Source organism: Cordyceps militaris (assembly GCF_000225605.1).
Source record: "Cordyceps militaris CM01 unplaced genomic scaffold CCM_S00001, whole genome shotgun sequence".
NCBI lineage: Eukaryota > Fungi > Ascomycota > Sordariomycetes > Hypocreales > Cordycipitaceae > Cordyceps > Cordyceps militaris.
This window is the reverse complement of record NW_006271969.1, coordinates 5,520,188-5,542,365: the sequence shown is the minus strand read 5'-3', so window position 1 is coordinate 5,542,365 and position 22,178 is coordinate 5,520,188. Positions and strand designations below refer to the sequence as shown.

Here is a 22,178-nt window from a genome sequence, read left to right as displayed (position 1 = left end):
TGGTCCATTTCGCCGACAACCCGCAACAAATCTGACCTGCTGGCAGAGCGTGCTCGGTTCCGCCGCCTTTGCCCGCTTATGCCACACATTTAGGTCGATCAATTTGGTCGGCTGGTGAGGGGTCACCACAACTTTTGTGAATTTTGTCCGTTACACAACTCGCATGCCGCGTCACTTGAGGAGAAATTTTGTCAGCCGCCCTGATCACTCGTGTACGTATGCAACCACGCAACATGAGATCGCTTGTCAGGCAAGGGTATTCTGGTGCGTACCTGTCCAAGGGAGGATGTTCTCTGATAATGCTCCTCTCTCATGCGGTAAATTTGATCCGCCACCTCTCGCATTTCTCCACATGTTCTCTCAATGGTTGCCCTGCGGTTGCCCTCGCGCTGCCAGCGCTCGACGTCGCGGGCCATCTTGTCGTGGCGTCGCTGCTTCTTCTCTATATCGTGGCAGAGCTTGCAGACGTCGGCCTCGCGTTTCGTATCATAGACGAGCTTGAGGCCGCAAGTCTCCCCCATGCGGTATTCCTTGTTGCATTGTTGACGAAAGTGGCCCCAGCGCCAGTAGCCACAGCTCCAGAGCGTCATCTCAAAGTAACACATGGTGAGGCAAGTATCGGCCGAAAGCGCAGCAAAGGCAAATCGAAGCGAGGAGAGGTACGGGAGGAGGAGGAGGGTGACGACTAAAAGCCGGCGAGTGGTTTAGCATGTCAGCCAGTCAACTTACCAGCAGAACCCACCCAGCGATCCTAGAGACGGGCAAGCACTTTTCAGGGTCCGCCTCCCAGGCAACTCTTGGGAAGGACGAAAAGGTACGAATCACTTACCGGTTGACAGGGGCAACAGAGAAAACACCAGGCTCTGGCCTAGAGTATGACAATATGCAGCGGACCGAACAATCTCTCGAGTCGAATTCGATAAAGCGTTGCAGTGCAGCGAAGCTTGAAGATATAGAACGACCGGTAGACAACGAAACAAGCTTGGGTATCCGAGCTAACTTATACTTGATCGAACAAAAGGCCACTTCAGCAGGCCCTCGCTCGTCCGCGTCTGGCTTGCATTGACTTAAGGCCCAACCCGCAGTGGGACTTCCGAGACCAACAATGACGGTTTCCTTTACTGGCCAACAATCGTCATCATTTGGGTATAGATTTTGCAAAAATAGAAAAAGAAAAAGGTCAAAGAGGCTTGTATACTTGCATTGGGTATCCGTACTTTCTGCCCCATGCTCTCTCTCTCCTGTCAACATCTTGCCCTGATGCACACACCCCCCTCCCCCCACTGAAGAACAACACGCACATGCGGCCACCTACACGACACGTTCCTGGGTAATGCTGCGGGTGTATAGTGTTGACCCAAGTTGGTGTCCAGGTCTTTAGCCCAAGACGCTGCAACAGCGTCCTTGGCCAGTCGTGCTAAGAGGTTGAGTGTGGTGCGGCTTGGGCAGACATCCACAAGGGGGCCGACGCCCCTCTGGTCGTTGCAATGACTCCCCGAAGTTCTGACTAGGAATCGACTCGTATGCTGCAAACTCGGACACAGATTCAGACGAGATGCGAATTCAACCATCTATATGAGATACGACGTTATGTCTGCATGTAGACATCATTGCAGCATGCAGAGAGATGCTTTCTCTGCACACCAATGCAAGGTTGCGCCCCAAGTAAACCCGGAAGAATTGTCAGAAGAGACAGGCACACACACGCACTCATACACAGGTACGCATACAGGCACACACACACAATCATTAGCAGGGGCGTGTTCCTTACGACAACATAGACGTGGCAGCGGGTCGTGGGTGCGCCTTTGTACAGATCCGGAATGCACACCACCACCTAGGCTTGTATTGCATGCACAATGCAGCTCAGCAAAGCAGCTGTGTTATTACCAGGGCTTGCTAGTGGCGCTGGCGTCCTACCCCTCTTGCTAGCATCCTCACTCTTCCACGGCAGCGCCGCCCAACTTCACCATACCGCAACGCGGATGGTCGAGCAGGCGGCCAGATCTGCGGCCCAGTGGGTCGTCGTGGTTCGTCTTGGGGCAAGAGGGAGGGAAGTGAGGGGGCTGTTATTTTTTTTAACCGCTGATGACGGGCATGTCTACCATGGCAATCTCGGTGAGAGCCGGGGCTGCAGTTTGGCTCTTGGCCCCCGAGCTGGTGGATATAATATCAAGGTGGCCTGAGACAGCACCGAACTCTGAGAGCGCCGAGCCCATCCCTCGCACCGCGCGGTACAACCACACACACACGCAGACACACACACACACATACGCAGACACACACTCTCTCACACACACACACACTCATACTGACAGATACTAACACCCTCGGAAACGTTGCGCCCGCACTCAAGAACTTGCAGCAGACTGAGGCGTCTTTTGTTTGTCCTTTCATCATTCTTGTTGCCATTTGCCTCTTCCATCTCGCAGCGCGGTTGCAGTGACACAAGACAGGGAATCATGGCATGGGTAGCGCAGCTCTTCGGCCGGACTCGAAATCCGCCCTCATATCCATTGGTCCAGACGGCGGCTCAGGCACTTCGGTAGCGAGCCGGGACCGTTGCGGCCCCCATCTCTCCGCCGTCGGTTGTTAGTTATTACAGTTTGTCTACGGATACCAGATTGCGATGCCGTGGTGCGCGGTACGCCTTGGTTGCCAACTTGGCTCGTTCTACCATCTACAACTCTAAAAAAGGACACGAGAAGGCTCTTGACTGTATTGCTGAGACAGGGTTGCCTTAAGTCCATTTCTACTACTGCCTATAACGGAAAGTCTCGCGGTACGCCGTACTATCAGCCCTGGAGCGCGACACAGAGGGGTGGCAACAGAAGCCTGACAGCGGCCGTCAGTGAGCCAGAGTCTATGGGGACCTTGTTTTGCAGAGCATAGAGCAAATGTGCATGCCTGATGCCTCACATGAAGGCACCGGAGGTACCGAGATGAGGATCCCTTGCCCACCTGATGTCCTCAGCAGAGGACTCGCCCCCGCCGGTACATCACTTTAATAGGAATGGGCCCCGACAAAGTGAGGCGGAAGACGTGGCACGAGCGGTGGAATTACTTGCTGTCATTCTACTGTCATGACGGCCGGCAAGCATCGGCCACGGTCTCACTGCATTCGTCCCCGGAAAGCCACAACGGGTTGAGAGGCTGCTGTGCTGCTCCCCGCCCCCTTGGTTGCCTTTTACTCCCTGCCTGCAACCTGGGTCGCGAACCCAGGGCTGCTGGAGCGACGGTCAAGTTCCCGGATGCTACTCCTTTACTCGGTGGCTCTGCAGCCATCCTGGTGGTTGTGGAACACCCTCCAAAAACGAAAAAATGATTTTACGTTGGAGCACCCCTCAGCCACTACGATCCTCCTGGACAAAAAGGAGTCCCAGCTGTTTCACACGACGCTTGACCCGGGAATTGAAAGAGGAAGGCGTGACTGCGACTGACAGCGGCACGTATCAAGATGTCCCGGTTGCACCGCATGAGGTGACCTGTTGAACGGTTGAAGGTGTGTGCCTATTCACGACTAGGTTTGCGCTTTCACTCTTCCCTTTTACCAACTTGGACGCTCGGCTACTTACTGAATCTGACTCCGCGAGGCTTTCTTGAGCATCCGCTATCATCTGAGACTAATCCTAACAGAGCAGCAAGACAGGTTCGGCAACGGCTGAAGACATTCCCCAGCGGGGAATGCACCCGCTTGGTCCGACAACTCGTCCCACACCTTCTAGCCTCCCTTTTTCCCATTTGGAGAACATTTTCATGCTCACACTCGATCCCCACTACGAATTTTTGTCTTGTTCCTCAACTCCGAGCCGCAGTAGTCCGCTTGGCAGATGTGCGGCTTGCATTCTGTCCCCGAACCTGAAACTAGGCGTCTTGTAGCCTGCGGCCGCTTCCATCACCGTGACCATTTGATTTTCGACAACGACAACAACATGCTTGGAAAATTTAGCCTTTTCATGGGCTTTGGGGAAGCGAACGAGTTGTCAGTTTGGGCCAAGGCTTCCGAGGAAGATACTGTTACGTGGCGATATCGGTCACAGGAACGGGCCGACCCGGAGTGTCGGTGTAATGCGACTTGGGAAGCGACTCCACGATTTGAGGATGGGAAGATTGAGCAATGCAATGACTGGGATCAGTAACCCCGTAATTTGGGGCTTTGCAGGGCGCTACATCTGTGAATCACGAATGGATTGCGCAAGAAGGCAAGGGTGTATGGGTCGCAGGGCTCTTCGCTTTCGATTGGTGGCTGACGACGGACGAGTCGCTGGAATTATGGCAGTTAACCCTGTCGTAGGCAGGCATTTTCTGACAGCCGCTGCAACGGTGTCTCTGATGACAATGGCGCATGCAGGAGTGGTGTATATCGATATGTACGATCGCCGAGACAATTCCATGGTACGGGCTTCACCAATCGTAACTCCTAGAGATTCAAGGTGACAGATTTCTATGCCGGCTTTCGAGTCACAGCACCAGCATACCACTGCCGACACAAATCGTACGGTAGAGTAACGCAGCGGGCCGCCGCGAGAATCGCCACCAAGTAGATCACAGTATTTTTCCGCTCATGCTTGGGGGCGGAACATGGGTACTATTGCTGCTGCAGATATACCCAATTGACAACGATGCAATAGTTACGTTTTCGATATTCTTAAGCGACGCCGGTACGTCGACTTCCGTACTGGGTTTAATTTACCAGTGAGACAGCGATTCGCCCAACTGCACTGCCTTTTTCTTTGTGCCAAAGCGGATCAGCGTGTCGGTCCCCCCTCCACAGTGAGGTGTCCAAGATATCACTGGCCGGCAATAATCTGGAACTGTGACAAGGCAAAGGATGGCCGCATGAAGAGAGACCGAGAAGTGGGAAGGGGGGGTGGGTGTGGTATTTGATCAGGTTTGGAGTTGCTCTCATGGGTCGCGTAAACAGGCCTCGTGTGCGTGGCGGCCGGGCGTAGAACACCGCTCGTTCGGGAAAGGAGCCAAGACAAGGCTCCAACCTAATGCCCAAGAACACGAGGCTGGGTATGACTGGATATTTTTCTCTTCTAGCCTCTCCTAGCCTTGTTGTTTGTTATTGTAAGTTGCGGTCAAGCTATCTGGGGAATATCGAAGCCCAAAGATGCGCCGGAGAGGAGCGTTCTGCAGACTGGGGCATACAAAGTGGAATATCTGATTTTGGCATCTTGGAGAATTGAATACATTGCTTCTCACCACATGACCTCTGAGACGGGCCGCTATGCAAGCACTTTGGCTGTGGGGGCGTGCATGCTGCCATGTAAGATGGGGAGCAAGTGATGTAGCAGCCTTGGTAAAGAGAGGTCTTTTCCGAAGTGATATTTCTACTCACATGGTAGACAGGCAACCTTTCTAGAATACACTTTATGTTTCTGGTGGGAAGATGATTATATGGAGGCCAGGGCAAGCCAGGGCTGGTGTGATGGCTTCCAGACAAAGGATCAAGTGTACACCATGGCAATAACAGTGAGAAGGTTGGGGGTTCAAAAGGCAGCAAAGGCGGTTTGGATATGGCCCAGCTCTATAGGCCGTTCATCATTGGACGTGTTCTTGGTCGCGACCCTCCTGGCGTCGGACATGCATATCCGACTTACAAGCGGAGAACATGGGCTTGGTTACGGAGAGTGAGTTGTCTTATTGCGCCCACCGGCGAACACTAGACGTATGGTTTGGACACGGTCTGTGAGATGATTTTGAACGTTGAAACTTGTTGCTCTGCTTCTACATGCTCTGTAGGAGTCACGGAACGTCAGTCTTCAAAACTGCAATACGGTACAGGGTAGGCCAACACATTGACGGTCCCGGCCGATCGCTTCTGATCGGGTTGGTGCCCCATTAGCGCCTAGCGTGATATTGCAGGCCGGCCGGCCCGCCTTTTGGCCGTATCTCGTAGCCTCTGCTCCTCCCCGCACACAATGCCAGATTTTCTCGCTCATGTATTCCTTGTCGCTGCAGGGCCTTTTTTACAGTGCTGCCTGACAAGAAAACCTTTCCTCTCCACTGGGACTTGGACGGTTGCGGTGCTGCGCTGCGCAGCGAGGCGCAGGTACCAGCGTTTGGCGGGCTGCGCCGCAAAGATGGCGAGCTAGCTGGGACTACACCTACTTAGGTAGTTACTAGTAATAACTTTACTAGTAATAACTTTACTAGTAATAACTAATCATTAAACTGGCTGGCGCGCCTCTCGGTTTCCCTCTTGGGCTTGCCAGCTGTCAACGGGCAGAACAAACGGACAAGCGAAAAAGGCCCGCATTGGCCGTTTGCTCATCGCTCGTCCCGTCTACATACAACATTTGGCCCTTTGATCTTGACCACCATGACGGCTTCATCCTCCGCGGCTGCAATCTAATCCGGCCTATCAAAACGATCGCTGCCGGCATCGTCCCAGGGCACATCAGACAACCGCAGGTTTCAGCGTCTCGGGCGACCCCACTCTCGGACGTGCGTCTTGCATCACTCTCCTCAAGCCCTGCGCCGTGAAACCTGGGGCCGATTCAGCGACATCTTGCCTACTCTTGCCCATGCCGAACCTCTTTTCTCTTTGCCCACCTGCACAATTCTTGCAGCTGCATCCCACTCGGACGTCTTCACAGCCTACAGCGTCCCTGTTTCTTTGTTCATCCCTTTTTCTCCTGGTCAACGCCGCGCTCCGCCAGGCGGCGCACACGGTGTTTGTGGCGGCCGCAGTCCCACTCCAAGGCATGGCCGCCCGGAACGGTTGCCTCAAAACCACCTTGGACAACCCGCGACCTCATACGACGACCGCCTTCTTGTCGTCGTTTGGTCGACTCGCCCAGGCCGAAACTGGAAAAAAACAAGACCCCGACTGTCCCGAAAAGGACCGTTAGAGCGACACTAGAAAAGGTAACAATTACACACCCAAAACGCCCGGTTCCCACCCGGTCGCTGCATCGGGCCTCACCAGTATCGGCTCCCGTGAATACCACAAATGGTCCGCAGCGTGCAGCCATCCATTGCCATGGATTCCGACAGTCTACCACCACTGCAGCCTTCCAACTCTCTTCCGACCGCCTTTAGCGACGAACAGCTCATGGACCAGCCCCGCAGCCTTGCTGTCTCTAATTGCCGTCGCGCTCACGCCCCCGCGGCCACGTCTCGACCGCAGCCAGAGCGTACGCCTCGCGACGATGTCGTTGCGACAGGGACCAGCACGCCGACATCAAAAGGTACCTGCCGCTCTTCTGATGCCCAACCTCCCTTGCCAGTCCACGGAGACTACCATGACGCCTCGGGCAGTGCATTTGGCCCCCGAGGTCTGGCTTACACCCCAGTGCCTCTATCACGTAACTTGGGTCCATCGGTTCGTGACCTTTCGCTGCAAACATTGCCAGCAGAGATAGTGATCCATATCTTGGGCTATCTTGACGTGTGCGACCTGCTGCCTACGTCTCGGGTGAGTCTTCAACGCACATCTCCGCGGTGCCCAAGAAGCGCCAGCAGCCCAATGCCACAGTTTCCATTTCGGTCGACTTGACACCATCCTCGTCTTGCGCCCCCCACACACAGACCGTGAATGTACGCATATACACGTTACTGACTCGGGCATCCGGCTGCAGGCATGTCGCTACCTGCGCTCTCTCTGCGCGGACCCAGTCCTCCACCAATACCGCCTCAGGCGCACTCGGTTCACCCTCCCCCCTCTTCTGGCCATGCACAACCGCCTCTCTCTGGAAGATCTCATAACCCGCTCCATATTCCTCACGCATACGTCAGTGGTGTCTCGAAAGCTGGCCCGGTCCCTAGTCTCCATACGCCTATCCCGTCGCCTCGCTGCTCGCCCCTCCCCGGAGGCACTAGTCCAGCGTGCAGTCCTACCCCCGGAATGCGTCCCCGGCATGGCCACTGTACACGTTGTCCCTGGTCTGGTGGCGAAGCGCAGGGCTATTGAAAAGGAAAGGGTCAAGGATGGTCTTCGAAGGTGGATAGCTGCCAAGTGGCGCGGGGAGGTACAAGTGCGAGAGGAGAGGGCTCGCTGCCGGGACGAAGTACGTGGCGTGGGCCGAGTTTGGCGACTTACTCGATTTTGGGAGCAGGTCGGCCGTGAAGAGCAACGTCTAGCAATGCGTTAGGCACCAATAATCTGTTTTTAGTTTGCCTCGACGAGCCTTTTCTACTTACACCTGGGTCTAGAACACGGGTGGTGTCTCGATGGAGTCGAACCGGATGGTTTCTTTCCCGAGTTTGAACATGCGGCGTCATGCCTTGACGATTAATGACTTTGAATACGAGTTTGCGAATACTATCTATTATATACACGGAGAGTAGAACTGCTCCTTCATTTGTACAATACAGCGACTCGCCCTCATTGCGATGTTTTCCCAATTGTAAATTCCAAACATAACTCCAAAATGTGTCAAAAATCCGGCCACCACCGTCTGTGAACAAGTCTATTCGGCGACGGCTGCTAAGAAGTAAACCGAAGGATCAATTTGCAGAAAGCAAAAACTCCATTATTTGCGGAACCGAAAGCCGTCCCAATCATCCTCCTCATCGTCGTCGTCGTCGTCATCCTCTCCCTCCTCATCCTCTACAATCGCCTCGGCCCCGTTTTCTGCAGCGGGACTCTTGTCGTCCCCATCAGGTAAATGACTCTGCAGCCTTGCAGGCGCGTTAGTCTGCCCTACACTCGACGCCCGTCGGCGCAGCTCCTCACGCTTCTCCTTGAGGCGCCTGACGCGCGCCTCCAGCTGCTGCATGTCGTCAAACTCGTCCTCGCGCGCGCGCGCGGCATCTTCGCGCTCACCCTCAATGTCGAGATCAGCACGGCTCTTGCGCGAGCCGCCGCCGTCACCCTCGCCGTCAGCGAGGGCGGCGGCGGCGGCGGCAGACTCCTCGGCGTTCATGGCGGGCGCGGAGATGACGGCGTCGTCGGCGTACGGGGCGGCGGTGGCGGCCATTTCGGCCTCAAACGCTGCCCACTCGTCCTCGTCGACCTGAGCGCCGCCGCCGCTTGAGAGCTTCTCGGTGGCGATGCTGCTGCTACTGCTCCCGTTGGGGGCCAAGGCTGCGGTACTGCTGGCGTGCGTGATGGCGGCGGTGAGCCCGGCGAGGGCTGAGACGCCGGGCGTCGTCGACGAGGACGAGTCGCGGTGGGCTGGCGTGGCTGGGCGGGAGGGTATTTGCAGCTCGACGCCGCGGGACGGTGTGGACGACATGCGTCGTGCCAGTGTCGGCGGCGTGCGGTTGGCTTCCTGGCGTCCTGGCAGATTCGTTGTCGAGGCGTCCTTGTCCTTGTCCATCGCACTACCCTGGCGGTGGTTGGCTGCTGAAACATCAATGGAAATGTCACCACGGTTGCGTTTTCTTCGCACAGCGTCGTCTATATCCATGGCGACGTCGCTGCCGTCTTCGATGTCGCTAATTTTTCGTTTGTGCGCGTGTGTCCGCGTCTCGGTGCCATCAGTGGCGTTGAGTGTCTTGTCATCCTCGTCGTCCTCGCGCTCCTCCTCCTCCGCCGGGCCCTCGGGGGCGTCGGCGTCATGTGTTTGTGCAACACCCGTCCCCCTTTCTGTCGCCGTCTCTGCGGTCTCCGACGGAGATGGCTCTGCAGCGGTCCTCGTGGCGGAAGCGAGAGCCCGTTGCTTGTGGGCTGTACTCCGGGTGTGCGACTCCCACTGGCTCTCAGCTCGTATTTGCTCGCGGCAAAGGGTGCACAGCAGCTTGCCTGCGTCAGAGTAGGCGGCGTGTGGGTGGTCAATGCGACGTAATTGTCGCTGCTGGCGTAGCAGCGCTCGCACGTCGGCCATTTTGAAGCGTGATTTGGTTGGAGGCGAGAAGAAGCGTCGAGGAGCACAGAGTCGTGGAGCTTCGTCTGTACTGCCACTAATGCATCCATGTGTGCACCCAAGTATACGAAGCATTTGCACCTCGACCCCGTTGGGTTCCTCGCACCAAGAAAAAAAGTATAAAAGGTCAAAGGTTAGACTCAATTCCATGCACTGTAAATTTTCAACGCAAAAAGTCGAGGGCCGAAAAGTAGAGAGGTTGGATAGTTAATCATCGACTTGCAAGGATGGAGAGCTCTCACCGCCGCAATTTAACCGGAGTGTTGCACACACCATCTCCAGGCTCCCAGGACCCAGACAGCCCACTTCCCATTCCCATCATCTTGAACCCGACTCTCGACTACCACCCATCTGGATCGTCAATCTCAGATGACGATGCGAGTCGTCTGTTCGACACTCTTCTAGCGGATATCATGGAGGAACAGGAGGCCGTCTCGTTGTCGTCAACATTTCCAAATCCGCCGCCGTTTTGGAGAGACTTTACGCCTGACAAGATAGCTCGCTACGAGCAAGTTCGAGCAGAGCACGATGAGGATGACAACGAAAAAAATACGAATGGCGAAGGCTACAGACCACCGACCAGAATCAATAACCTTCCAGAGGAGTTGACCTACCTGCAACCGCCCGCAGAACCCACCGATGGGCGATGGCGCGTATTTGGCGACCAGTACATGGTACGAAGCTAGGAATCGTCAACTCTCTGCGCTCAATCAAACTAACCAGGATCTCCCACTCTTCAGCTTAACGACCAGTTACCGACGCTCGAAGAGCAAGGCATTGCGAATCTTCCAGCCTCTGGCCAGTCGAGCGCCAAAGATGCCAAACACTACGATCGCGCGTTCGAGCTCAAGCGTCTGTCCAAGTCGCTGCTACTCAACTTTCTCGAGCTTACCGGCGCACTGGCGCGGAGCCCTACACATGCCGAGGCCAAAGTGCAAGACCTCCGCACGCTCTTCATTAACTTGCACCATATTCTCAACGAGTATCGTCCGCACCAGGCTCGCGAGTCGGCGATTGAGATGATGCAGGACCACCTGGACCGCACGCGCACCGAGACTCTCGCCATACGAACACAAGTCGACAAGGCGAAACGCCTCCTGGAGGGCTTGGGCAGCCTTAGTCTGGTTGATGGCGCGACTACGGGGGCTGCTGGGGCCGTCGCGCAGCAAGCGGCCGAACAGAAACACGGCACCGAAGCTACCAACATCATAGACGTCGACTGGGAAACAGAAAGACAAACATGGGCCTGTGTGGACGACTTGTTTTCCTGAGCCTGATTCGGAAGAGACAGGGTAAAACAACTCGCAAAATCATGGGCTGCGTCTGTACTACGGAATGACCAAGCACCTGAGCGCCACGCCCGCCGCGACGGCAGCACAGAGCTGGTCATACCATAATGTCGCATAATTGCGCGAATATTCACGCATTTTACCAGCCCCGAATTACATCCATGTCACAGAAGATAAACAGGTGACTGCGCAAGTAGCACAGCCAGTGCCAGAGGCAACACGCAGGCTCCACGGCAAATGAACACCCGAATTGACAGATGATCTAGTGCTACCATGATTAGCAATATATTCGCTACGCTGAGGAGGCTACAGAGGCCCCCAGCGCTGTAGGCTGGAATGCTTAAATATAAGATATATTAGTACCATTTGACTGACGCCACCTAACTTGTCTCGGAATATGACTCTCCCGCAGGCGAGCAGCGCTCATTAGTTTGAGGAGCCTGCCCGTTGTCCAAGCCCGCCGCCATACATCCACAACAGTACCGTCAGTGACACGCAAATGACCAAATAACCGTGTGTTTGACCACCCATACCCTAGCACACGATACACCGACGGCGCGAAGAGTGGGAAATGAAAGGCTGTGAGACTCTTGGAAAACTGCGTCGCGCCCATGGCACTGCGCACTGCTTATACGGTCTCCGCATGAGCCGATGAGATAAGCACTGACCGATCTCTACCGACTGGCCGTACTGGCGCATCTAGAGCTCAGAAACGTCCATAGCACAACGTAAAGGATGCCGTAGTTGACGATGCCCTTGACCGACACGGCCTGGATGATTGAGTGGCACACAAGCAGCCGCGTTGGACGACTGACGGTGAGCCAGACGAGTGCCAGTCGGACCGCACGTCAATGAAGCCAGCAATGATGGGGCCTGCGATTCCTCTCGTCAGCATTCCAAGAACTATTCATATATCCTTCATCCTTGCGCGCGTACCGACACCTGCGCCGAGCAGCGGAGTCATCAGGTAGACGCTGAGCGGGCGCCTACGTTGCTCCAGCAAGGACGCCCGCGCCGAGTGCTTAGATGGTGCTGGCGCGCCAAACCCCGCGAGGAAGCGCGCCGCGATGAGCGCTCCTTCGTGCGCGCGAAGCTACGCCGACATGCTTAGAGCAGCCTCGGCCCGCCCCATGCGGAGCTCGCACGCAATGCCGGGCAGCGCGGGCGGACACCATGATGCGGTTGAAGCCAGTCGCGAACAGCACGTCCGTCACCACCCACTTCTTCCCGGCGCGCCAGTTGAGTGGGTTGGCGGCGTCGTACGCCAGGTCAAAGGCGACTACTGCTGCTGCTGCCCGCTGGTCGTCGTCCGTGCTGCTGTGCGCGAGTACGCCACTGTGGGGGCCATCGGCGGCGGCCCAGGCGCGGGGGCCGGACATGATGGCAGCTTCGATCCGGTCCTCATCGCAAAGGGCCATACTGTGCGAGAACATTGTAGTTTTCGATACAAGGCTGAAGTTTTGAGATGATGAAAAGATTTTCGGGGAAAAAAACCCTCGCAGAACTGGAGGGGGTGGAAAAGAGAACCTGGAAATTCTATAAAGATCATGGATCGTTGAACGCAACGAGGCTGCGTTGGCCATGGGTGTGATTGGACGCCGCAATGCGTAGTGGCAGGATCAGATAATCAGATAATAATTATCAGATCCTAGCTTCTCACCAGTCGAGTGCCGAGCGCCGTCAACTTTTACGGAAGAGGGCGACGCTGGAGCAACAGCATCCCACTGCTTCCAGAATTACAAACCGAGAACGAGAAATGACGTGCTTTTGCCTGGTCCAGAGACTTTTTATCAACGAGATGGACTACAACATTTCACGGCGTGAACCAGATTTGATCGAGTCAGCACAAGACTAGACACAACTGAGAATGATAAACACGTAATTTTTTTTTTTTAGAATGAAGCCCCTTAAACCAGAAACCCTTCCCTTCCCTGCTAACGCCAAGAAAAAAGACGAGCAGTATCCTGTTCGAGTCCTCGCCGTTGAAGCACTAGGTCAGCAAATAATAATAATAATACACTACAAGGCAGACGCTTATACATCTCGACACGAAAAGACCCTGACAGAAAAGAGGAGTTAATCCACCAGATGAGCTCAAAAGGCTACAGTGTCGCTCTCATCGACAGGTTCGAGCTAAAGCCTTTACTCAACCCTCAGAAACAAATCTCAAAAAGTCGATATTAGGGCTGCTTCGGTCCTCCTTCCTTTTCCAGCAACACGCTCAAGTACTGCAGATCATCGCGCGCCCTGGGCTCCCGCTCGTAGACGGACTTGATAATCTCCCACTCGCGGCGTGCCATCTGGTGCGCCTGGGGCAGCAGAAACTGCACCGTGGGTACCTTGACAAAGGCGCCAAGGACCTCGCGAGCCGTTTGCTCGGCGGCCTGCTGCGCCTGGACCTTTTGGGCCTCGGTCATCTGAGCAAACGGCGGCGGGGGGCTGGTCAGGTTCGAGGCATTGGGCGGCGTTGGCGCGGGCGGCAGCGGGGCGGCCGCCAGGTGCGACGGGATCGGCGTGGCGAACTGGCTGGGCGTGGTACCATTGTTGGAAGGGGAGCCGGCGAAGCCGCCGCGCGGCGTGGCGGGGGAGAAGCCGGGGCCGGGTATGGAGTTGCTCCGCTGCGCGTATCCCTCCGTATTGGGCGCTGAGGCTATGGCAGGCGTCGAGGGGGAAACGACTTGTTCGTCCTGGGGCGCCAGGGTCTCGGAGGGCTCGTTGCGGTACACAAAGACGGCCAGCAACAGGGGTTCGGTGCGCGTCTGAGGGATGAAATTGTCGACCAGGTTCAGCATGAACTCTGGGTGATTGTTCTCCCCAGGCGGGACGGGCACGAGATATGTATCACGAACATTGCCTGCCGCCTTGTTGCCGACGACGCCATAGCGCTTCTTGCTCACAAAGTAGTCAACCAACGCGTTGTATTCCGGCTGCGCTTCTGGAGAGGTTGGGGCCAGACCGACAACGACAATATCCGTCAGGTTGCTGTACCGAAGGCTGCAGAGATACTCGATGGCACTCTGCTCCGTAATGCGACCGGCCACAGTCATGCGCTTCGGTATCAGCTTGGACCAGTGCCCCAGGTTGGCAAAGTTGGCGCCACCCACATGCTTTCCCGTGGCTTGAAAGTCGGCGATGGAGCTCATGGCCAGCGATCCTCTCCAGACAATGTCGGGGTCTGTTGAGTCTTCGGTGGGCGAGTACGGCGGTGAGTCGTTCTCGTCTTCCAGCATCCGGTCGACGTCGGGGTCGAAGCCGGGGCCGGATGTGTTGAGGACAGGCGCTGATGGACGGCGACGCTGCGCTTGTGTCGGTGACTTGACTTGTGAAAAAACCTCAGAGATGTCAAATTTAGACTGGCTAGGCGAACGTTGATCGTCCTGTTGCTTGGGGGACTGAGCCATGTCGTAGTCGGTGCTCAAGGACTCTCGCTTGATCGCTTGGCTTGGGTCCGTGGCGGCACCGCGTCGAGCACCTCCTCCACGAGGTATCGGAAGCTCATTCGTAATCGCGAGACTCTCATCTTCCACCACTTCCTCACCCTTGTGCGTTCGTCGAACGCGGGGTCCCGTATCCGCTGTGTAGAGGATGGACTGCTTCTCTGCCTTGGCCTTCATCTCCGCGGTCTGCTTCTGCATCTCTGCAGAGGCAAGTTGTTCCGATGTCATCACGGCCAGCCCGGCCGGAGAATGGGTCTTTTGAACCAAGCCTTCAACAAGTTCTGGATTATTCTTGAGGTTAAATGTGAGCGACTTGATCTGCTGATTATATTCCTTTTGGCCTTTGGTGGCTGGGTGGGTGTCAAACACGGCGCGTTCGATCTGGAGGGCATTTGTCTCTGACATGCTCTCTGCGGAGCTATCTTTGGGAATCTTGACAGTCTTGTTCTTCTCCATTGACGACAAAACGTGTAAAATTGACTTTCTCAAGGCCCTGGCTGGACCGGCTCTGGTAGCTGGCAACTCCGATATGGCGGTGGCTAAGTCGGCCGGGGGTGTATATTCAACGCCACCTGCGGATGATTCGTTTGCTGGCACGCGTCGCAACTTGGAGTTCTGCGCCTCGATTAGTAGACAGTTCAAAGGGAGAGAAATTTCGGTACTACATGCCTTGGGCTCGCCGTCCTGCGAGTCGTCCCGCGACTTCCGTTTGCCTGGCCGTCCTCCAGATTCGCGTCTCTCTTTTGCTGAAGCATCTGGCGCTGGTGATGCCTTGGCCTTGCTGCGACCGTCTTTTTCAATATCGTCCTTTGGATCACTTGCACGCTTCGCCTTGGGCTTTCTACCGCCCCTCCTCTTTCTGCTTGCCACCTCTTCCTCATGGGCCTTGCGCCGGGCGATCCATGGCTGCTCTCCCTTAGCAATGCCGTCCAGTAGCACTTTGTGCTCCTGCGGGCGGCACTGCTCGCACCAGTAGTACTCCGGGATCTCATCCTCGTATGAGCTCACGCCGACGCAGACATTGTGCTGCCACGCGTAGCATGTCTCGCACGAGATCCAGGCCTCGCCCGAGTCCTCGTCCTGCTCCGTAGCACCACAGACGCATCGGATGATCTCCTCTGGTTCTTGGGACTGCTCCTCCTCGTCCAGGGCCTTCCTGGACTTCTTCGTTTGGCGTCGTTTCGGGACAGCGAGCTGCTCGAGTTCGTCGAAGGACTTTGTATGTTGGCCCTTGGTCGCGCGCACTGAGCGCCTCGGTTCGGGTTCGCCTGGGGAGCAAGAGTTAGCATGAGTTGCAAGAAGAGGCGAACCAGGTTGCATGATGTCGCGCGACACACCGCGCCCGCGTGCCATCTCGGCGCGCGACGTCGCGCAGCGGACTGGGGTATTGGGATGATTTATGGCTTACCAGACATGGCTACTGTCCAGCGCAGCGCGATGTGCTGTTGCAGGAAGCGCGCCTGCGATGATATTCTACTGTTTATAGGTACCTGGTCCAACAGGTATGGGTCGGTTTACGGAGTAGGCAGACTTTAAACAGAACTAGACGCGCGAAACTCTCCCCACGCCACGAAGTGCAACGGTCCGTGTCTATCTTGAGGCTTGCAGTAGAGGGATCGCGTGGGCCGGCGCAAAAACAACCAAGGTCGCGTTTGTGGCGAGCGCGCAGCTCTTTGGAGCGGTCCCCCTTTGATTTTTTGTGCGTGGGCTAGGAAAGGCTGCCCCCGTCTGCGTGGTTATTAGGCCTGGAGATGGTCACGCCGCAATTGAAAGCCCACTTTTCGTATAAAAAAAAAAGAGGATGGAGAGGGGGGAAATGGGGAGTGTGTAAGAAAAGGTAGAGGGCGAGGGGGCAAATCAACAGGAAAACTCCCGTGATGGTCGATGAGTATGTAGATGTGATGATGATGAGGGTGGCGAGGGGGAGAAAAGCTGGCAAGGTAGGAATTCGAGCGATGGCAACATATGTCAGGTTTTGGGGTGGAGGCTCCAGCAAAGTAAATTCTGATTTGGCAGGTGCCAGCCGGCAGCTAAACAAGAGGTGAACGCGCAGGAAATGGAAACTTCTGGCTGCCTAACAGATCAGGTTAGATTTTGTGTAGCACAAGTAATAAGCTCCGTTTGCTTAACTTAGTAGTGCACTAGTGCAAGCTTGCTGGCTGACTAACGCCGGCAAATTATCGGCTAGACTGTGTACAAGCTGTACTAGTTACCTCTGCCAGCAGTCCTCACAACGAGCTACGCGGCGGCCGTGCCTGGAGCTTGTAATCAGCCGTCCCATCACCCTGAGCTTCGAGGTCCTACCGATTGGCCCTTTGCAACACATCACCATCATCATCGTCCTTGACATTGGTTCGGTCGCGCTATACCTTCCCGATCCACGCCTAGCTGCATCTATTCGTAGTCGCTGCGCCCCCGAGACGCCATCACCATGTCTCGTCGCTACGATTCAAGAGTAGGTCGCCTGCCTCATGTCACGGCTGTATCAAAGCTTCACTAGCCTGACCACTATCCTCCAGACGACTATTTTTTCGCCCGAGGGCCGACTCTACCAGGTTGAATATGCACTCGAGGCCATCTCCCATGCCGGTACCGCCATTGGTATCCTGGCAAAGGACGGCATCGTGCTCGCTGCCGAGCGCAAGGTCACATCCAAGCTTCTCGAGCAGGACACCTCTGCCGAAAAGCTTTATGTTCTCAACGAGTACGTTCTCATGAAGCCTCAGCCGCGCTATTCCAAGTTTCCCCAACCATTGACACCCCGTTTGTAGTAATATGATCTGCGCCGTCGCTGGCATGACCGCCGATGCCAACATCCTCATCAACTACGCCCGCCAAGCCGCCCAGCGCTATCTACTCACCTACAACGAAGACATTCCCTGCGAACAGCTCGTCCGCCGACTTTGCGATCTCAAGCAGGGCTACACCCAGCACGGTGGTCTCCGACCTTTCGGCGTCTCCTTCATTTACGCCGGTTACGACCCTCGCAGAGAATTTCAGCTGTACCTAAGCAATCCTTCAGGCAACTACGGTGGATGGAAGGCCACCAGCGCCGGAGCCAACAATGCCAGCGCTCAGAGTCTGCTGAAGCAGGATTATAAGGAAGACTGCACACTGCAGGAGGCTTGCGCCATGGCCGTCAAGGTCCTGAGCAAAACCATGGACTCCACAAAGCTGAGCAGCGAAAAGAGTGAGCATCCCCAGCGCTAGTCATTGTGTTACTCTCCATGCTAATATGCTACTAGTCGAGTTTGCCACAGTAGGCAAGTCTGAGGACGGCAAGGTGTACCACAGATTATGGAGCGCAGATGAAATTACTGCTCTTCTCAAGGAGCATGATCTGGCCAAGAACGAGGAGGCCGAGGAAAAATAAATACACATTGGAGGGATTGGGCTGATAGATATGAGGCAAGACATCCTTGAACTATGTATAACAAACATGACACAAAGGCCTCTAAATGATTACATCGTGATAATGAGCTAGCTCCGGCTACTACCCCCCAATTGGTCCATTTCAAATGCTGCGTCCTCGGTCCCAGCCTCCTCATCGCGGACCCGTTGCCAGGCTTGATTATCAGTGCCGGGCGGTGGATATGGTTGTGCGCAAAGAGGACTGGTCAGTCGAGGCCAGTGCCTGCGGTAACTCCAGTAGGCAACGGAGAAGCCGAGGATCGACCCGACGCAGACATCGTACACATCGTGGCGATAATCCTCGCATCGTGAAATAGCAATGAGGGCCGCTCCGACGAGCGGGGTGATGCAGAAGAGGGCGCGGCTGAGATCGCGGCCGCCCGTGGCCGTCCGAAAGATTTGAAACTGGCCCGCAAAGTACAGGCTCACAAAACCGAGTCCCGCAAAGGAAAAGGACGAGTGACCAGAAGGGAACGATCGCCACCCATCCTGCAGCTTGTGTCCATCAGCAGTGGTGCATACATCAATGGTGACTAGCGTGTGAGGTTTGGTTCCGGCCCTGGGGTGGCATCGGTCCAGCAGGTCGGGCCGCGGTCGACCGACCGCATTCTTGATGACATCTGTCAAGAAGAGGGTCAATGCGACTGAGATGAAGAAGGAAAGATATGTGACTTCGTGCTTTGCGGCGGGCGACCGCATGATGACGTTGTAGGCAATAAGCACGCCAAGTGGAATGAAGAATGCGTAAACAAAGTTCATCACTAATACGACCTGTTAGGAGAACACAAATGACAGCATCAAGGGTACATTCTGACCAACGGTTACACGCTCATGTTCAGCGTGCGGAAACGAGATTTGCAAATCATCAACACTAAACATGCGATGAAATGGTGTCACGAACAGGACGAGCTGGTAGGGTTAGAGTCGCGTGCCCAGAGAGATGGGTCGGAGAGCAGCTTACACATATCCAACCGGCCAGCAGCAGAACAAACCCAACATACTCAGGCGCATGCGATGTCTAGATATTAATTCGGTCAGCGTTGGTCAGGCGTGATACCGTGACATGGCCATCTTACCATCCACAGCCTGGCAAAGGGCGTTGACGGGATCCGGACTGGACTGGACGTGCTGCGCAAAGCCATTCTTCTGAATATCCTGGGAGGATTCTGGTAGTCATCAAATTTGGATCCGCCCTCTACACCAAGAAGCTCGCACTCTGTCGCTGAGCCGGCTCCTCCGGATCGTGTTGAGGCAGAGACGTGTCAAGTCAGGGTGAAGTACAAATTAGCAGCGCAGAGCTCAGGTGTGTTGTCGCAAGACAGTGGCGCACCAACCCCACAGACGTTTTGCGAGGTAGGTAGGGAGGTAGCCAACGGATTGCGCTCAGACAACTAAATAAGTCGATGCTATTTGTGGCTACGAAATCCCGAATTGTATATTTTTAGTATTATTTACACATATAGTATCAATGGTAGTCGCGCTGGTTGGTCCGTCTATGAGCAACACCACCGATGAGTGATGCTCTGGCTCCACCCGAAACCCGCCCAACCAGAAGCTTGCATTTTATTTCGTACGAGGTACCTCATCTTCATCTGCGCCTGCCATTCAAGCCCACCACACTTCTTTATCTAGCAGCGGCTACGCCAAGCACGGCCGACAGGGAGGGAAAGGAGTCACACTTCGCTTGCGATGCTCAAATCAACATACGTGCCGTCGGCGGCAGCGGCAGCAAGCAGCGCGCCATTGCCGCCGGGCTGGACAGAGCACACGGCGCCGACGGGACATAGCTATTACTACAATGCCGAGACGAAAGAGTCGACATACAAGCGTCCAGGTGCCCCTCCTGTTCCCGATCCGGTACCGCAACATCAGCAGCCATATGCGCCATACGCGGGAATGCCGTCGCTTGCCGACCCCAGAGTTGCCAATGCGTTTCTCGCCCAGCACAACCGATCAACACAGCAGCAGCAGCAGCGCCAAGACCCTGCCAAAGGTGCAGCACGACCGCGCCCACAGCCAATAGACAAGCCCCGGAGAAAGGTTCCCATTCCGGGCCACGAGCCGTGGATCGTCGTGTACACCAAGTACTCGCGGCGCTTCGTCTACAACTCTGCAAAGAAGGAGAGCTTCTGGCGCATTCCTGAGAAGCTAATGCCTGCCATTCTTGAAATGGACAAGAAGCGCATACAGGAAAAGGCCGCGGGCGACGAGGATGCGGCTGAGGAGAAGGACGGTGATGCTGGTCATGGCTCCGAGTACGAGGAAGTGGAAGTGACAGATGACGAGGGCCAAGGAGATGACAGCGTCGCAACACATCCCAACAAACGACTACGAACTGACGACGAAGCCGACGTTGACGAGCACCAAGAAGTAGAAGATGAGGCAGAGAAGGAAGCTGGCCCACTCGAATTCACAGAGGACGACATTGCGATGCAGCTACAAATGATGGGTGAGGACTATGGGCTTGAACCGGGCGAATACGACGATGGGAACACGCAAGACTGGCCCGAAGGCGCCGAGGGTCTCGAATTTTCGCAAGAGGACGCCGAGCTTCTCTTCACCGACCTGCTCGACGATTTGCGCATCAACCCGTACAGCCCCTGGGAGAAGCTGCTTGAGGACGGCCACATCACCGAAGACCCGCGCTACACGGCGCTACGCACGACCAAGGCGCGCAAGGCGTGCCACGACACGTGGTCGCGCTCGCGCATCGCCCAGCGGCAGGCGCAGCGCGCTCGCCAGATCAAGCAGGATCCGCGCGTGGCGTACCTCGCCCTGCTGCAAGACAAGGCCACGCCCAAGCTGTACTGGCCCGAGTTCAAACGCAAGTACAAAAAACATGACGCGATGCGCGACGCGGCCCTGCCGGACAAGGACAGGGAGAAGCTGTATCGCGAGCACGTGCATCGCCTCGCCATGTCGGCGGCAGCGCGCACGGCGGACCTGACCGCGCTGCTCAAGGCGCAGCCCGTCGCGCGACTCAACAACACCTCGACGCACGACCTGCCAAGCGCCGTCCTCGCCGACCTGCGGTACATTTCGCTGCCGCCCAGCGTGCGGGATCCTCTGGTTGAGGCCTTTGTGCAGAGTCTGCCGCCGCCGCCCTCGGAAGACGGCGAAGCGGGCGGACAGGAGCAGGAGGCAAACGAAGAGCGCAAGCAGGCGCGGGAGAAGCGCGAAAGGGCGCTACTGGAGCATAACCGTGCCGTGGATGAGCAGCGCCAGCGGCGCGCGCGCGACGTCGCGGCGAGTAAGGCCAGACTGCGTGACGGCGAGGAGCGCTTGGATCGGGCCATGAAGGTGGACAAGAGGGGCCTTCAGGGCCAGCTGGCGGCCATGAAGGTGGACGGGACGCGGCCGCCAGAGGAGGAGAGCTAGATTTTGATACCAATATACCATAGAGAGGAATGAGTTCCGGACCAACAATGGTAATTCTGCATATGTGACTGTAGCAGCGGAAAGGATCGTCCTATATAAAGTCGGGGTGGGACTTTTTCTTCCCAGTAAATTGTCCTCGCTGGAGCTACCCTGTGTTTGTGTTGGAGCGTTTTCGCAGCCAATTCTACGCTTTCCATGCCATTACAGGGTGAAACTGCCTTGGGAGAAGCATGCAGTTCAAAACGGAAGAGTCAGAGAAGGAAAAAATTTAGAGAGTTTATTTGGAATGCGTTTTGCTGTATGACAATATTGTTCGCGGCAAGGATCTTCGTCAGTTTCCGCCCATCTGATCTACCCTATTGATTTTCATGAGCGCGCCGGCGCCTTGCACAAACTGATAGATTGAATTCCCCTGCAATGCGTTGGATTTATACTAGCGCCAACCAAGCGCCCAATTTTGTACCCAAAACAAGTTGCAACTGCTCCTACCTACTGCATCTCTCATAAACGTGCATACGAGACGAGGACATCTCTGACTGACCAAGAAGAATAAAGAAACAAAATGCTCACTACACAACTATATATATAAATGTTGTACTGTTAGGGGGGAATCGACTATAGCAAAGCAGATAACAATAGAGAAAAGAAAAGAGTCGGGTTGGAGACGTTTAGCGGCTGGATGCGGCGTCGTCTCTCGGCCCTCCTAGCGAATATATGCACCGCGGATCCATGCTCTTTGCAGCCCCCTTTGTAAGTGTGTAAATATGTAAAATATTCGAATCATGTATCCCAAAGAAAACACCTAAGAAACAGCCTCAAGTCGTCATCGCATGCGTTAATCGGCT

The 22,178-nt window shown here is 55.6% G+C and overlaps 9 protein-coding genes across 9 annotated transcripts; 4 read left to right on the top strand and 5 right to left on the bottom strand.

Annotated features, from left to right (window-relative positions):
• Nucleotides 1–191: 191 nt before the first annotated feature.
• CCM_01715 (uncharacterized protein) lies at nucleotides 192–1,251 on the bottom strand (the record flags this gene model as incomplete). The annotated part of the gene is made up of 5 exons (XM_006666870.1): nucleotides 192–200; nucleotides 273–685; nucleotides 830–943; nucleotides 1,017–1,121; nucleotides 1,218–1,251. 5 exons carry the CDS (start codon nucleotides 1,249–1,251, stop codon nucleotides 192–194), a joined length of 675 nt encoding a protein of 224 aa, XP_006666933.1.
• A 366-nt stretch (nucleotides 1,252–1,617) lies between these two features.
• CCM_01714 (F-box domain-containing protein) lies at nucleotides 1,618–8,102 on the top strand (the record flags this gene model as incomplete). The annotated part of the gene is made up of 22 exons (XM_006666869.1): nucleotides 1,618–1,720; nucleotides 1,782–1,796; nucleotides 1,894–2,160; nucleotides 2,319–2,442; nucleotides 2,476–2,591; nucleotides 2,624–2,851; nucleotides 3,012–3,289; nucleotides 3,637–3,832; nucleotides 3,880–4,059; nucleotides 4,163–4,395; nucleotides 4,425–4,540; nucleotides 4,632–4,870; nucleotides 4,953–5,019; nucleotides 5,079–5,250; nucleotides 5,356–5,636; nucleotides 5,749–5,835; nucleotides 6,222–6,453; nucleotides 6,480–6,855; nucleotides 6,877–6,973; nucleotides 7,006–7,399; nucleotides 7,432–7,548; nucleotides 7,590–8,102. The coding sequence occupies 22 exons, from the start codon at nucleotides 1,618–1,620 to the stop codon at nucleotides 8,100–8,102; spliced, it is 4,431 nt and encodes a 1,476-aa protein (XP_006666932.1).
• A 381-nt stretch (nucleotides 8,103–8,483) lies between these two features.
• CCM_01713 (uncharacterized protein) lies at nucleotides 8,484–9,779 on the bottom strand (the record flags this gene model as incomplete). Its single annotated transcript, XM_006666868.1, has 1 exon — nucleotides 8,484–9,779. The coding sequence occupies one exon, from the start codon at nucleotides 9,777–9,779 to the stop codon at nucleotides 8,484–8,486; it is 1,296 nt and encodes a 431-aa protein (XP_006666931.1).
• Nucleotides 9,780–10,045: 266 nt separating this feature from the next.
• Nucleotides 10,046–11,089, top strand: CCM_01712 (Mediator complex, subunit Med7; the record flags this gene model as incomplete). Its single annotated transcript, XM_006666867.1, has 2 exons — nucleotides 10,046–10,492; nucleotides 10,559–11,089. The coding sequence occupies 2 exons, from the start codon at nucleotides 10,046–10,048 to the stop codon at nucleotides 11,087–11,089; spliced, it is 978 nt and encodes a 325-aa protein (XP_006666930.1).
• Nucleotides 11,090–11,781: 692 nt separating this feature from the next.
• On the bottom strand, nucleotides 11,782–12,540 carry CCM_01711 (uncharacterized protein; the record flags this gene model as incomplete). The annotated part of the gene is made up of 4 exons (XM_006666866.1): nucleotides 11,782–11,877; nucleotides 11,955–11,980; nucleotides 12,044–12,200; nucleotides 12,253–12,540. 4 exons carry the CDS (start codon nucleotides 12,538–12,540, stop codon nucleotides 11,782–11,784), a joined length of 567 nt encoding a protein of 188 aa, XP_006666929.1.
• Nucleotides 12,541–13,287: 747 nt separating this feature from the next.
• On the bottom strand, nucleotides 13,288–15,959 carry CCM_01710 (PHD finger domain protein, putative; the record flags this gene model as incomplete). The annotated part of the gene is made up of 2 exons (XM_006666865.1): nucleotides 13,288–15,923; nucleotides 15,953–15,959. 2 exons carry the CDS (start codon nucleotides 15,957–15,959, stop codon nucleotides 13,288–13,290), a joined length of 2,643 nt encoding a protein of 880 aa, XP_006666928.1.
• A 1,016-nt stretch (nucleotides 15,960–16,975) lies between these two features.
• Nucleotides 16,976–17,917, top strand: CCM_01709 (proteasome component Y13; the record flags this gene model as incomplete). The annotated part of the gene is made up of 4 exons (XM_006666864.1): nucleotides 16,976–16,999; nucleotides 17,064–17,248; nucleotides 17,316–17,734; nucleotides 17,790–17,917. The coding sequence occupies 4 exons, from the start codon at nucleotides 16,976–16,978 to the stop codon at nucleotides 17,915–17,917; spliced, it is 756 nt and encodes a 251-aa protein (XP_006666927.1).
• Nucleotides 17,918–18,024: 107 nt separating this feature from the next.
• On the bottom strand, nucleotides 18,025–19,097 carry CCM_01708 (PAP2 domain protein; the record flags this gene model as incomplete). The annotated part of the gene is made up of 4 exons (XM_006666863.1): nucleotides 18,025–18,716; nucleotides 18,771–18,864; nucleotides 18,917–18,973; nucleotides 19,032–19,097. 4 exons carry the CDS (start codon nucleotides 19,095–19,097, stop codon nucleotides 18,025–18,027), a joined length of 909 nt encoding a protein of 302 aa, XP_006666926.1.
• A 547-nt stretch (nucleotides 19,098–19,644) lies between these two features.
• CCM_01707 (FF domain protein) lies at nucleotides 19,645–21,333 on the top strand (the record flags this gene model as incomplete). The annotated part of the gene is made up of 1 exon (XM_006666862.1): nucleotides 19,645–21,333. The coding sequence occupies one exon, from the start codon at nucleotides 19,645–19,647 to the stop codon at nucleotides 21,331–21,333; it is 1,689 nt and encodes a 562-aa protein (XP_006666925.1).
• Nucleotides 21,334–22,178: the final 845 nt, after the last annotated feature.